This window comes from Agelaius tricolor, unplaced genomic scaffold (genome assembly GCF_023055355.1).
Source record: "Agelaius tricolor isolate 1412-34295 unplaced genomic scaffold, bAgeTri1.0.p SCAF_25, whole genome shotgun sequence".
Lineage (NCBI taxonomy): Eukaryota > Metazoa > Chordata > Aves > Passeriformes > Icteridae > Agelaius > Agelaius tricolor.
Window position 1 is genome coordinate 8,302,894 of NW_027269285.1, and position 14,823 is coordinate 8,317,716.

Genomic DNA, 14,823 nt, shown 5'->3' on the forward strand with positions numbered 1-14,823 from the left:
TAATAGACCCCTGAGTTAACCAAGACTTTGAGATTCTCCCTGACGTGACAAGGCGGGTCTATTGGCTGGACCATGAGTATCCTGTCTCCACCTTGGTAGCTGTACACTTTCCCCTCTTTCTCTCTCTCTCTATTCTTTATCTCCTTTTCTGATCCTTCTATTGGATTTGCTGTGGGCACTCAATAAAAGGTGCATTTGTTTTGATTAATACTGAAATCCCCTCTGTGTTTTTTGCAGTCTGAGTTAAGTTAACAAACCATCACTGTACTAGTGGAACATGACAGCACCCATGCAAGGTGATCAGTCTTTGCCTCTGCATTAACCCTACAAAGCCAAAACGATGGGATTTCCTTCAGTCAGAGCACCAACTCTGCAGTGTAGCATGTGCAGTTCAGCAAGTGTGATCTTCACCTCCTTGCCTGTGTCTGGAATGGCAGCTGGTGCATGCTAAAGGAAGCAGTGCTTTATCCCCATGTCACACTGCTGTGCAAGAAAAGGCCTGGTGGAACTCCTGCTCCTGCTCAAGCAGCCCCTCCATGCAGTGGCTCCAGGGGAAAAGATGGGAAGGGACATCTTCCCCAGGCACCCCCAGGGACCATGCTGGTCCTTCATGGAACTGGTGAATCTTAGTGCAGCAGCCAGGATTATCTCTCCTGCAAGCAGCAGGCTGACAAGATGGCAGCAGGCAGAGCTCCATGGCAGTGGTTAAAAATGCTGTATAGGAGAGGTTTAAGGTGAAGGAAGAGCTCATGACCATCTCTGCTCCCAGCCAGGCAGGCTGCCCACACCTAGCTAATGGATGAATGGGCAGCATGGTGTGATTGGAATTCAGCAGTCAGAAAGTTGGGGTTATGTGTGTCAGAAGAACTTGTTTGAAAGGGAAAAAAATCACATTTGAGAAACTGGAGCCAGCGCTGGTGAACGAGAACATTTTCAACTGTGAAGAAGGCCTCTTGTGTAGGAGCTGTGTGTGTTTACCCAAGATCAGAGGAGACCTAGTGATGATGATATGTTGTTTAAAAAACTTAATTAGGTGTTTAACACCATTGGTTCAATGTGTCTTAAGAAAAATGTCTCATCTGGGAGTTTCCTTCCAGAACTTTGCTGCAATTTGATTTGAGGTTTTTGCACAATTCCCTTAACTCTGAGTGTTTGTCAGGGATTTGGTGCTAGGTTAGGTGGATCATCTTCCAGTCTCAAAAATTCCAAAAATGCTACATACTTTTAATTATTTTAATCCTATTTACTCTCTCAAATGGGTTCTAGGGGATCAGTTGATGTGACAGGCTTTTTTACAACCCTATTTTATGTTTGTGTCTAGTAAAACGACTCCTAATTCTTCCTTTTTGTAATACTTTGCATTTGCTAGTTATGTACCCAGCAATCCCTTGGAATTAGACCAAAACATGATACTGATTTCCATGAACTGGATGATGTATTTGACATGGTTCAAGTATACTGCAGTTGAAGTGTCCCAGTAGATAGAGCTGAATTTCTGCTCTACACCCCACCCATCGTGTGAAGAGAAACCTTTGAAGCAAAGATTCCTTCAGACCTGCTCCCAAAGTGATACCATACCCCAGCTTAGAGAGATCTGAAAGAAGATACTCCTCAAAATGCACCAGTGCAGCTTTACTCTGCTAGAATAACTAAAATATGTTCCTTCATGCACTGCTGCTTAATTTTGATAGAGTTTCTGATACAATTAGCTTGCCTTTGTTTAACTGTAGTGCACTTAAGTATAAATTGCTCTTTCTCACAGTGAGTGTTGATTGGCTAATCCTGCTTGTGTTGTTGGGGCACTCTGCCCCAACTAAAGCATTGTGATCATGAATTTCCCTCCTGTGTTTGATTGTTGGCCTTGCAGCCTGTTCTGGAAATCATCATAGTGCAGAAACAATGAGTCTGTAGAGCTGGTAAAAAAATCCCTAATCTGTGGGGACAGGCAGCCTTTGTTTGTAATTTCAGTAATCCTGGGTAACAGAAGGTGATTTATGATTGTATTAACCCTAGAAAGCCAGGATGATGGAATTCCCTTCAGTCCTAGCAGCAGCTCTGCAGTGTAGCATTTGCAGTTTAGCAAAAGTGTAATCCTCACCTCCTTGCCTTTGTCTGGAATTGCTCAAAGGCTCATGGTAAAATATCTTTGCTTCTATTTTTGTTGCATGCTGTGAGTGCAGGGGCTTCTTTGACGCTGTTGGTTTAGATGCAGAGGCATGGAGTGTTTGGTTGAAAATCCTGTCCTTGTCCATCATTCAACTGTCCTGTTTTTCCCTTTCAGATTCCTCCCAGAATGACTCCTCAGAAGCAAGTGAGGATTCTGAGGCTGAAATCACTAGTCAAGGTCAGTTCTGCAGGTCATTGATTGCAATTTTTTGGGCATTTTCCTATCCAAAATGTGTTTTCCAAAGCCTGCATTACTTGGCAGTGAATGAAGAGAATTGTGTGCTGGTGTTGAGTGTAGTTTGGATTGTGCACTGCTTCGTAATCGAACCTGGATGTGAAGTATTAGAAAACAGGTAAGAACAGGAGCTTTCTGAAGTTACTCAGGTAAGAAATTTACTGCAAAACTTGGTGCCCACAGTTCCTTATTTCTGTTTAAGTTTTGAAATTCAAGGCAGTTCCAGAGCTACGCCTGATTTCCATGGACAAAAAACCCACAGTTTTTTAAAATTGTCTTTTTTAGATGATGATGATGATGAGTACCTGCCCCCTAGCAGGAGAAAGAGGAGGAGGAACACCAGGTCGGCTAAGGAAACTGCCAATAGGAGGAGAAGAAAAGCACAATATTTCAACTGCAGTAAGATGATTTTTTCTCCCTACTTTGTTTTACAAAAAAGTTTTGGGTAATTTTGTCCTGCAGGAGTGCAACACATTAGTGCAAGCCTTCATTTTAGAGCCCTGGGCTCTGTGTAGGTGAATTGCAGCATATAATCATCATCATAGGTTACCTCTGTTGGTTTTTGTAATTTGTCATGATGATGTAATTTGATGCACAGGAAGTTGGGATTTTCTGGTTGTGTTCTTTCCTGATCCCTCATGTTGGGTTCTCCACAGAACCACATCCATGCACTTCAGTTTAGTCTGGTTAAAGATGCTTCACCTGGGATGTTTTGTGATCTTCCTTTATTCTGTGGTTTGCTTTGGCTTATGGGCACATTAATCTGTCTGCTTTTATAAGGTTCTGTGCAGTCAGGAATATGTTTTCTGCTTTATATTTTTGAAGGCAGCCACCATAGACAGTTAGAGCATTTGAGATGTGAAGTGTATTTGTGAGGATAAGTTAACATCCTAGGATATTTTTTTCACAGAAATATTTTTTCACAGAAAGAGATGAAGCCTAATTGAAATTCTAAATCTTATCCAACAACTCTTTTCATATTTCCAACAAATTGGGTTTTCTGATTTTTGTTTTAATTTAAATCGCCAAAATCACATCACTCTGGGGCTTGCTATAAGCAAACTCTGATGGTAGTCATCATTATTTTAGGTCATGAAAGGCATTTGTAAGGTCTCATCACCCAAGGTTTGGTGGTTTGGCAGGGTGTGAACAGTACATCATTGTCCTGCTGGCTTTGCTCTGAGCACGTGGCTCTCCAGCATGAGCTGTGTGCTTCTCAAGGCAGGTTTTGCTAGCAGCAGTGCTCCTTCTTGAAATGGCATTAGTTTTGTTTGGAAGGTAGGTATCACCATAGTTAGAGGTTACCATTACATGAAATTCAGCAGCATTTCTTCTGATAAAGGAAAATGAGTTTCTGATACAATTAGCTTGCCTTTGTTTAACTGTAGTGCAGTTAAGTATAAATTGCTCTTTCTCACAGTGAGTGTTGATTGGCTAATCCTGCTTGTGTTGTTGGGGCACTCTGCCCCAACTAAAGCATTGTGATCATGCATTTCCCATGTTTGATTGTTGGCCTTGCAGCCTCTCATGGAACTCTTGATAGCACAACAACCATGAGTCTGTAGAGCTGGTAAAAAACTCCCTGATCTGTGGGGACAGGCAGCCTTTGTTTGTATTTTCAGTAATCCTCAGTAAGAAAGGGCAATCTTTTTATGACTGTATTAACCCTAGAAAGCCAGGATGATGGAATTCCCTTCAGGCATAGCAGCAACCCTGCAGTGTAGCATGTGCAGTTTAGCAAGTGTAATATTCCCCTCCTTGCCTTTCTCTGGAATTGCTCAGAGGCTCATGGTAAAATATCTTTGCTTCTATTTTTGTTGCATGCTGTGAGTGCAAGGGGCTTCTTTGACACTGTTGGTTTAGATGCAGAGGCATGGAGTGTTTGGTTGAAAATCCTGTCCATGTCCATCATTCAGCAGTCCTGTCTTTCTCTTTCAGATTCTTCCCAACATGACATGTCAGAAAAAAGTGAGGATCCTGAGGTTGAAGTCACTTTTGATGGTCAGTTCCCCAGCTCATTGATTTCAGTTGGTTGGGCATATTTCTATCTAAATTCTTCTTTTCTAAAACCTGCATTACTTGGCAATGAATGAAGAGAATTTTGTGCTGGTGTTGAGTATAATTTCAATTTTACACTGCTTGGTAAACAATATTGGTGAAGTTTTAGAAAACCACAATATACTGAAGCATATTGGACTTGGTGGGCTGGTTTTGAAATGATTCCTGACAGCAATTTGTATCTTTGGAGTAATTTTCTGATGTTGGTAATGACAAATATTCATTAAACTGAGAAGATGTTATAACATTCCATCATTCTGGAGAAAACATTTATTTATAAACACACTGTGGTTATATGTAACATTTGTAGTTAACAAATGCTTCAGGGAAGAATGGTACCAGAGCAGAAAGGCAGTGTTGTAGGTGGTGTAAGCAGAGCCTCAAGGTGTCTGTCTGATATTGGTAACTGTGAGATCCAAACCTTTGCAGGGAGCAGCTCCCTTTGTCATCCAAGTGGCTCTAAAGCTGCCAAGCAGTGTCCCTGCAGTTCTCCAGTCTGTCCTCTTGTGTGAGTTTAATGCAGATTTGACCTGGTTGATGAATTTCATTGGTGCCCATTGGTTTTACACTGGTTTGAAAGTGGGTTTAGAACATTTGAGCTCTTCCAGACAAAACATAGGCACTGTCTTTTGGGATCTACTACTGGTATGATATTACTTCCAGTTAGATAACACAGGTAGTCCCTATCTGCACAATATATTCTGTGATTCCTTTTGCTCTTGCATGGCTGTTTTATGATCATGCCACGCTCAGTCATGTTTCAGAAGACAATGTTGTTTTCCTTAGGAAAGTAGCTGCCTCCTTAGGAAGGTAGCTTTCCTTAGAGGTAGCTTTGTTTTTTGCTCTCTTGTGCTTTGCACAGGCCTTTTTGAAGGAACAAGTTGTTCCTTCACAGGTAGGAACGGGAGATTCCTGAATTTACACAGTTAAGTAATTTGTTGCAAAATTTGGTGCCCTGGTAAGCACAGTTCCTTAATTCTGTTTTAGTTTAGAAATTCATGGCAGTTCCAGTGCTGCACTCGAGTTTCTTGGACAAAAAACCAGGGTTTTATTTCATTGTTTCTTAAAGATGATGAGGATGACTACCCACCACCTGACAAGAGACAGAGGTGCAGCAATTCATCTAGTGAAGATGCCAGTGTTGAGAGAAGAAAAGAAGAAGACTTCAATTGTGGTAAGATAAAACATCAAGATGATTTTGTTTCCTGCTGTGTTTTATGAAAAGGTTTTGGGTATTTTTGTGCTGCAGGAGTGAGACATTTTACTGCAAGCCTTCATTTAAGAACCCTGGTCTCTGTGTAGGTGAATTGCAGCAGTATAATCATGATCATAGACTAACTCATGGTAAAATATCTTTGCTTCTATTTTTGTTGCATGCTGTGAGTACAAGAGGTTTCTTTGACACTGTTGGTTTAGATGTAAAGGCATGGAGTGTTTGGTTGAAAATCTTGTCCATGTCCACCATTCACCAGTCCTGTTTTTCCCTTTCAGAGTCCTCCCAGCCTGACTCATCAGAAACAACTGAGAATCCTGAGGTTGAGGTCACTGTTGAAGGTCAGTTCTGCAGGTCATTGATTTCAGGTTTTTGGGCATATTTCTATCTAAATTCTCTTTTCCAAAGCTGCATTACTTGTCACTGAATGAAGAGAATTGTGTTCTTTTGTTGAGTGTGATTTCCATTGTGCATTACTTGATAAATGAATGTGCTAGGCAAATTTTAGAAAATCACAATATACTGAAGCAGATTGGACTTGGTGGGCTGGTTTTGAAATGATTCCTGATAGCAATTTGTAAATATTGTGACTTCATCAGGTGCTGGTAATGAAAAATATTCATTAAACGGAGAAGATGTTATAACATTCCATCATTCTAGGGAACACATTGATTTATAACCACACTGTGGTTAGATGTAACATCTGTAGTTAAAGCCAGCTTCAGGGAAGAATGGTGCCAGAGCAGAAAGGCAGTGTTGTATGTGGTGTAAGCAGAGCCTCAAGGTATCTGTCCAATATTGGTAACTGTGAGATCCAAACCTTTGCAGGGAGCAGCTCCCTTTGTCATCCAAGTGGCTCTAAAGCTGCCAAGCAGTGTCCCTGCAGTTCCCCTGCTAGGATGTTGGTAGGAGGTGATCTGTGTTTCTTGTACTTGTGCATGAGTGTCCTGGCACTGCTTTAAAACACTGCTGAGATTGGCTTTTGCAGTGCTTGCTTGGGGAATTAGATTAGGAGCAGCCAATCAGCAACTTAGAAAGTAGGCAGGGCATTTGTGAGAAAGTGGACACTTGTGGCATTACTTTCTGTGTTTTACACTGCAGCATGGAAATAACTCCACCATCACCTCGACAGAAAAGTTTCTATGGGAAGAGTCATTCAGTTCTGCTTATATGTAAAGGCCTTTAGCACAAGAGTAAAAGTGCTCTGAAAAGGTTTTTTGTGACAGTATAACAGAACTGTATAGGTTCAAGATATATCAATATGTGATATTATACTTGCTAAGTAAACCATACCCTTGGTGAGGTGGGTGCATATTTTTCTGCATGTGAAATTAGTTTTCTTTGTCTGCTCTACCCATTTGTTCTCTCTGAGGTTGGAGGTATTGGTAATTGGGCAGCTTAAAAAGCTCATTAGCTTAGGGAGGATAGGGATGGATTGGAAAGTGCCAGGCTGAGTAGCAGCTCTCTGACACGTTGCTAGGTCTGCTGTTCTCCTGTCTGTCCGCTTGTGAGGGTTTATGGCAGAGTTGACCTGTTTGATGAGTTTGACTGGCACCCATTATTTTTAAACTGGTTTAAAATCTGGTTTTAGAACATTTGATCTCTTCAAGAAAAAACATAGGTGCTTTATTTTGAGATTATCTAGTGGAAAGATATTCTTTCCAGTTAGATAACAAAGGCAGTCCTGATCTGCACAATTGATTCTGTGATTCCTTTTGCTGTTGCATGGCTGTTTTATGATCATGCAATGCCCAGTCATATTTCAGAAGACAAGGTTGTTTTCCTTGGGAAGTACATGGGCAGCTTTGTTTTTTGCTCCCTTGTTCTTTGCACACACATGTGCTTTTGGAGGAACAAGTTGTTCCTTCACAGATAGGAATAGGAGCTTCCTGAAGTTGCTCATGTACATAATGTCTTGTAAAATTTGGTGCCCTGATAAACACAATTCCTTATTTCTGTTTTAGTTTCGAAATTCAAGGCAGTTCCCGTTCTGCATGCGAATTCCATGGACAAAAAAACAGGGGGTTTTTTATTGTTTCTTAAAGATGATGATGAAGACAATCTGCCACCTGACAAGAGACTTAAGAGCAATAATTTGGCAAATGAATCTTCCGATGCTGAGAGAAAATCTGAAGAGTTCAGTTCTGGTAAGATAAAAATTCTAGATGAAAATACTTATGATTGTATTAACCCAAAAAAAGCCAGGATGATGGAATTCCCTTCAGGCATAGCAGCAACCCTGCAGTGTAGCATGTGCAGTTTAGCAAGTGTAATATTCCCCTCCTTGCCTTTGTCTGGAATTGCTCAAAGGCTCATGGTAAAATATCTTTGCTTCTATTTTTGTTGCATGCTGTGAGTGCAAGGGGCTTCTTTGACACTGTTGGTTTAGATGTAAAGGCATGGAGTGTTTGGTTGAAAATCTTGTCCATGTCCATCATTCAACAGTCCTGTTTTTTCTTTCAGAGATCTCCCACCATGACATGTCAGAAACAAGTGAGAATCCCGAGGTTGAGGTCACCCTTGAAGGTCAGTACCATGGGTCCTTAATTTCAGCTGGTTGGGCATTTTTCTATCCAGAATGTGTTTTGCAGTACTTGGCACTGAAGGAAGAGAATTAGAATTGTGTGGTGGTGTTGAATGTAATTTCAGTTGTGCACTGCTTGGTAAATCAAACTGGTGGAGAAGAATTACAAAACCACAATATACTGAAGAATATTGGAGTGCTGGACTGGTTTTGAAATGATTCCTGACAGCAATTTGTATCTTTTGCATAATTTTCTAGTGTTGTTAATGAAAAATACCCATTGAACTGAGAAGATGTTATAACATTCCTTCATTCTGGAGAGCACATTGATTTATAACCACACTGTAGTTTTATGAAACATTTGTCATGTTTCAGAAGACAAGGTTGTTTTCCTTGGGAAGTACATGGGCAGCTTTGTTTTTTTGCTCTCTTGTGCTTTGCACAGGCCTTTTTGAAGGAACAATTTGTTCCTTTCCAGGTAAGAACAGGAGCTTTCTGAAGTTGCTCCTGTAAGTAATGTGTTGTAAAATTTGGTGCTCTCATAAACAGAATTCCTTACTACTGTTAGAGTTCTGAAATTCAAAGCAGTTCTAGTGCTGCACACAAGCTCCCTGCACAAAACCCCAGTGGTTTCTGTTTGATTTCTCTTAGATTCTGACCATACCTACGTGTACCGTGAGAGGAGACGGAGGAGCACCAGGTCGATGAATGAAGAGTCCAATACTCAGAGAAGAAATGAAGAGTTCAATTCTGGTAACATGAAAATTCAAGTGAATTTCATCACCCTGCTTTGTTTGATGAAAAGGTTTTCTGTAGTTATGTTCAGACACATTAGTGCAAGCCTTCATTTAAGAGCCCTGGGCTCTGTGTAGATGAATTGCAGCAGTATAATCACCATCATAGGCTGCCTCTGTTGGTATTTTTGTTATTTGACTTGATGATGAAATTAGATGCACAGAAGATTGAGATCTTTTGGTTGTATTCTTTCCTGGTCCCTTCTGTTGGGTTCTGCACAGAAATGCATCCATGTGATTCAGTTTAGTCTGTTTAAAGATGCTTCACCTCAGATTTTTTGTGTACCTCTCCTTTATCCTTTGGTTTGCTTTCTTTTAGTTTAGGGGCACATTAATCTGTCTGCTTTTATAAGATTCTGTACAGTCTGGAGTATGTTTTTTCCTTTATAATTTTGAAGGCAGCCACCAGAGTTCTGATATCAGTGAAGGAAAAGATGTGGAAATAAAGTTATGGCATTTCAGATGTGGTTTTTGTGCTTATAAATTACCATAATTGGATATTTTTTCATAGAAATATTTGCAATGATGTCACCTAATTGAAATTGTGCATCTTCCCTAATCATTCTCTTTTATGTATCCATCAGATCGGGTTTTCTGATTTTTGTATTGCTTTTAATCTCCCAAATCACACCATTCTGGGGCTTGCTGTAAGCAAATTGTAATGGTAGTCATAAATATTTTAAGTCATGAAAGGCATTTGTAAGGTCTCATCACCCAAGGTTTAATGGTTTGGCAGGGTGTGAACAGTACATCATTGTCCTGCTGGCTTTGCTCTGAGCACGTGGCTCTCCAGCATGAGCTGTGTGCTTCTCAAGGCAGGTTTTGCTAGCAGCAGTGCTCCTTCTTGAAATGGCATTAGTTTTGTTTGGAAGGTAGGTATCACCATAGTTAGGGGTTACCATTACATGAAATTCAGCAGCATTTCTTCTGATAAAGGAAAATGAAGTTCATTGCCTGTGCTGGCTGCAGTATTAACTGAACTCATTGGAGAAGAGAAATCTGGGTGATTTGTTTTCCTCAGCATAATGCCATGTGCTTTATACCTGACTGTGAGGAGGGAGTGTGAGGAAGGGCAAGTGTGATAGGAAACGACCTGGACTCTGCCTGTGCCTTGGTTTTGACTAGAATTTTATAGCTAGAGATGCTGAGTGTGGCCCTTTGAGTCAGACTAAGATTTTTTAACACCCCTTTTTCTGAGATCTGTTGGTTTTTACAAGTTTCTGTAAGAGAAGTATGGAAAGTTGCACATGGTTTTGTGAATAGTGTGAGATGAGGGTCTGTGGTGATGCTGGTTCCCCAGGCAGGAGCAAAGGTGAGCCACTTCACTGTAAAAACCCAGCTTTTTTAAGCAGTCAGCTGGTCATCAGTTACATACTTTTGAGTCCTTGCCTTTGTCTGGAATTCCTCAAGGCTCATGGTAAATATATCTTTGCTTCTTTTTTTGTTACTTGCTGTGAGTGCAAGGGGCTTCTTTGACAATGTTGGTTTAGATGCAAAAGCGTGGAGTGTTTGGTTAAAAATCTTGGCCATGTCAATCATTCATCTGTCCTGCTTTTCCCTTGCAGATTCCTCCCAGCATGATTCATCAGGAGGAAGTGACGTTTCTGAGGCTGACCTCACTAGTGAAGGTCAGTTCCCCAGGTCACTGATATAATTTGCTTGGGCATTTTTCTAGCCAAAATGGGTTTTCCAAAGCCTGCATTACTTGATACTGAATGAAGAGAATTGTGTGCTGGTGTTGAGTGTAGCTTGGATTGTGCACTGCTTGGTAAACAAACCTGGTAGAGAAGTTTTCAAAAACCACAATATACTGAAGCAGATTGGACTTGGTGAGCTCATTTTGAAATGATGCCTGACAGCAATTTGTATCTTTGGAGTAATTTTCATGTGTTGGTAATGAAAAATATTTATTGAACAGAGAAGATGTTATAACATTTCTTCATTCTGGAGAACACATTGCTTTATAAATACACTATAGTTAGATGTAACATTTGTAGTTAACAAATGCTTCAGGGAAGAATGGTACCAGAGCAGAAAGGCAGTGTTGCAGGTGGTGTAAGCAGAGCCTCAAGGTGTCTGTCTGATATTGGTAACTGTGAGATCCAAACCTTTGCAGGGAGCAGCTCCCTTTGTCATGCAAGTGGCTCTAAAGCTGCCAAGCAGTGTCCCTGCAGTTCCCCTGCTAGGATGTTGGTAGGAGGTGATCTGTGTTTCTTGTATTTGTGCATGAGTGTCTGCTGGCACTGCTTTAAAACACTGCTGAGATTGGCTTTTGCAGTGCTTGCTTGGGGAATTAGATTAGGAGCAGCCAATCAGCAACTTAGAAAGTAGGCAGGGCATTTGTGAGAAAGTGGACACTTCTGGCATTACTTTCTGTGTTTTACAATGCAGCATGGAAATAACTCCACCATTACCTTGACAGAAAAGTTTCTATGAGAAGAGTCAATAACTATAATGATAAAAAACAAAAGTTGCTTTCTTTTGAGATCTACTAGTGGAATGGTATTTTTTCCAGTTAGTTAACACAGGTAGTCCCTGTCTGCACAATTTATTCTGTGATTCTTTTTGCTGTTGTATGGTCATGTTATGATCATGTGATGCCCAGTCATGTTTCAGAAGACAATGTTGTTTTGCTTAGCAAGTACAGAAGCAGTTTTGGTTTTTTTCTCTCTTGTGCTTTGCACAGGCCCTTTTGAAGGAACAAATTGTTCCTTCACAGGTAGGACCAGGAGCTTTCTGAAGTTACTCAGTTAAGTAATTTGTTGAAAATTTGCTGCCCTGATAAGCACAATTTCTTAATTCTGTTAGAGTTCTGAAATTCAAAGCAGCTCCAGTGCTGCACACAAGTTCCCTGGACAAAAAGTAGTGATTTTGTTTTTGTCTGTTGAAGATAATGATGATGACTACGTACCCAGTGAGAGGAGACAGAGGAGCCCCAAGTCAGCCAGCGACTCGGGCAGCAGTGGGAGAAGCAGAGGAATAAGGTTCAATTTTGGTAAGATGAAAATTCAAGATGATTTTGTTTCTCTGCTGTGTTTTATCAAAAGGTTTTGGGTGATTTTGTAGTGCAGGAGTGAGACATGTTAGTTCAAGCCTTCATTTATAGCCCTGGTCTCTGTTTAGATGTACTGCAGCAGCATAATCACCATCACTGGCTGCCTCTGTTGTTTTTTGTTTGTTTTATGTGACAAGGTGATAGGACACACAGGTTTGGATGTGGATAAACTTTTTTTTTTTTTTTTTTTTTTTGCAGCTGTATTTTTTTTCAGAAATGGGATTTCTGGGGGTATTTTGCAACACCAGGACTTGGAGACATAATGGATTAAAGTAGAGAAGGGCAGATGCCTCCTGATCCATGTAGTTGTAGAGATTTCCACCATAACCACTCCATGTACTTTCTGTAAGCTTTATCAAGCTTTTGAGCACTCAAATCTAGGTAACTATCAACAGCACCTATAAAATGCCTTTATCCCTGGAGGTAGCAACAGCTGATGACTGAGCCACCAAAGAGTGAAATCATTATTGGAAGTTACTTTAACCTGGTTTTTGTTGTGGTTTTTTTAACTTCATTTAATATACATCTTGTGGAAGTAATCTTTAACATTTTATTCTGTACTTTTCTCTTATTTTAATGTATCCATGCATTTTAAGGATAGTCTGTACTGTACTCAGGAGGCACCTGTTTGCAAGTAGAAGTACACACTTCATATTTCATTTAGTGGTAACACAGATTTTTCAAGATTCTCAGTTTTGTTTGTAGTCTGACATGTCCTCCTCTTTTCTTTGCAGACAAATGGAATACACGAATCACAGACTTGAGAAAGGAAGTTGAAGTGCTGTTTGAGAAAAAATATGGTATGTGCTCCACACCTTTCCAAGCCACTGCCTGTAGTCCTTTGTCACAGCAAGTGACACACTGCTCTTTGGCATGCATCTTGTTCTTGCTTAGGAGCACACCAGCACTGACAGCACCAAAGGGCTAAATACTGTAGACATAAAACTGAGAAAAGTAGCTTTTTTTGGTGAACAGAGTAATTTCAAAATGGGATATCTGTGTTTGGCACCAAAGTGGGAAGCTTGATTTTATTTTTCAGTTGTGCTCCGTCTCCTGGAGCACCTGCATGCTGAGATATCTTGGGCACCCACATTTGAGAGAGCTGTGCTTTTCTCTGCAATTACACTGAGTCTTTAGGTGTGTCATTTTTGATTATGATTGTTTATAGTGAAGCAAAAATTATATATCCTAATGGCTCTTGGAAAGAAGTCTAACACAGCAGATGTGTTAGACTTTGGAATTTGTCTCCAAATGCTGTACTTAGATATGTTTTGTGTCCACATATCACAAACTACAACAGCATCAGTAACAATTTAAAAATAAATGCTGGTGTGCCTCTGCCACGAAAAGTGGAAGTGCTTTCAGAATAGCCCTTGTGATTTGGATTTACTACATGTTTGGGGTGTGACCATCATCTGACAATTAAACACCCACTGAATGCAACCTGCACCAAGGCAATGCAGTTCAGAATCTGATTCACTGTATTTTAATTGCTGTAGAAAGGAGCATCATTCTTAGTGAATTGCTTTAATTTTGACTTTGATGTTTGCATGCAGCAAAGTTGGTTGAAGAAAATTAAGTTGGTTTAAGACAATTTAAGAGATAGACACTATGGAATGAGTTGCTTCCCATGATGGTATTAACTAATCACTTTCTAGCAATACTACACTTACTAGTAGGTGTAGTGAAAAAGTAACAGTCTAATTACAAGCAAAACAGCAACGGGCAAAAAATAAGAGTAAATAATTACTAAATACAAAATTGCTAAATGATGGCAATAATGGGAAATCCCCCCTTGCCTTCTCAAGTTGCTAGTTACTTGCTTTTTATTTGTTCCAAAGATTTCATTAGGAGGGCTGTGCTTTTTTCAGCAGTGTATTTTTTATTTTGTTAGTGGTTCTTTGGATTTCTAAAATACACAGAAACTTCAGGAATTCATTGAAAAGATGAGATGTGTGCCCCTACTCCAAGGCATTAATGACTTGTAAGCCAATAGCAGTAACAAATGATAACAGAGCTAGAAACTGAACATGAACTGAAACATGCTTGGTTTATCATTAAGTTTAGATATCTTCATTTTTCAAAATGCTCTATGAAGCAAAACCAAAATAATGGCAATAACTTCATCTTTCAAAATGCTCTATGAAGCAAAACGAAAATAATGACAATAACTTCATCTTTCAAAATGCTCTATGAAGCAAAACTAAAACAGTGAGAATCTTCACTCTTAACAGGTGTGGTCACTGTTATTAAATGTTTACATAAAGGGAAAAAAGGATGATCTGCATATATATACAGGGCTGCAGCTTGTTTACTCTGAATCAAAGTGATTTTGCTATTAAACAAAGTCCCTCACAACATGAATGCTTGAATGTTTAAATGTGCTGAGGGCTTATTGCCTGCATGCTAATTATCATGTCCATCAGAGTGATATCAAACAGGTAGTTGAGTAGAGCCACAAGCTAGTCTAATATTTTTATTCTCCTTTTTCATTAAAGCTGAAGCTATAAAAGTAGAAGGCCCAGCACATGTCCCATACCCAACTTTCCAGTCCCATCCAGAGGATTTGTTTGTGGAAGGGCTGCCAGATGGGATTCTAGTCTAATATTTTTATTTTTCCTTTTTCATTAAAGCTGAAGCTATGAAAGTAGAGGGCCCAGCACATGTCCCATACACAACTTTCCAGTCCCATCCAGAGGATTTGGTTGTGGAAGGGCTGCCAAATGGGATTCTAGTCTAATATTTTTATTTTTCCTTTTTCATTAAAGCTGAAGCTAT

At 40.0% G+C, this 14,823-nt stretch overlaps 1 protein-coding gene across 1 annotated transcript in view; it reads left to right on the forward strand.

Moving 5' to 3' along the window:
- Nucleotides 1-14,823, forward strand: part of GTF2I (general transcription factor IIi) — a 73,610-nt gene that overhangs the window by 36,473 nt on the left and 22,314 nt on the right. The window contains exons 16-26 of the mRNA XM_071447689.1: nucleotides 2,282-2,344; nucleotides 2,687-2,800; nucleotides 4,340-4,402; nucleotides 5,529-5,633; nucleotides 5,951-6,013; nucleotides 7,637-7,819; nucleotides 8,136-8,198; nucleotides 8,848-8,949; nucleotides 10,556-10,618; nucleotides 11,881-11,985; nucleotides 12,780-12,845. Coding sequence (XP_071303790.1) covers nucleotides 2,282-2,344; nucleotides 2,687-2,800; nucleotides 4,340-4,402; nucleotides 5,529-5,633; nucleotides 5,951-6,013; nucleotides 7,637-7,819; nucleotides 8,136-8,198; nucleotides 8,848-8,949; nucleotides 10,556-10,618; nucleotides 11,881-11,985; nucleotides 12,780-12,845 — 990 coding nt within the window. The remainder of the gene's footprint in view (nucleotides 1-2,281; nucleotides 2,345-2,686; nucleotides 2,801-4,339; nucleotides 4,403-5,528; nucleotides 5,634-5,950; nucleotides 6,014-7,636; nucleotides 7,820-8,135; nucleotides 8,199-8,847; nucleotides 8,950-10,555; nucleotides 10,619-11,880; nucleotides 11,986-12,779; nucleotides 12,846-14,823) is intronic.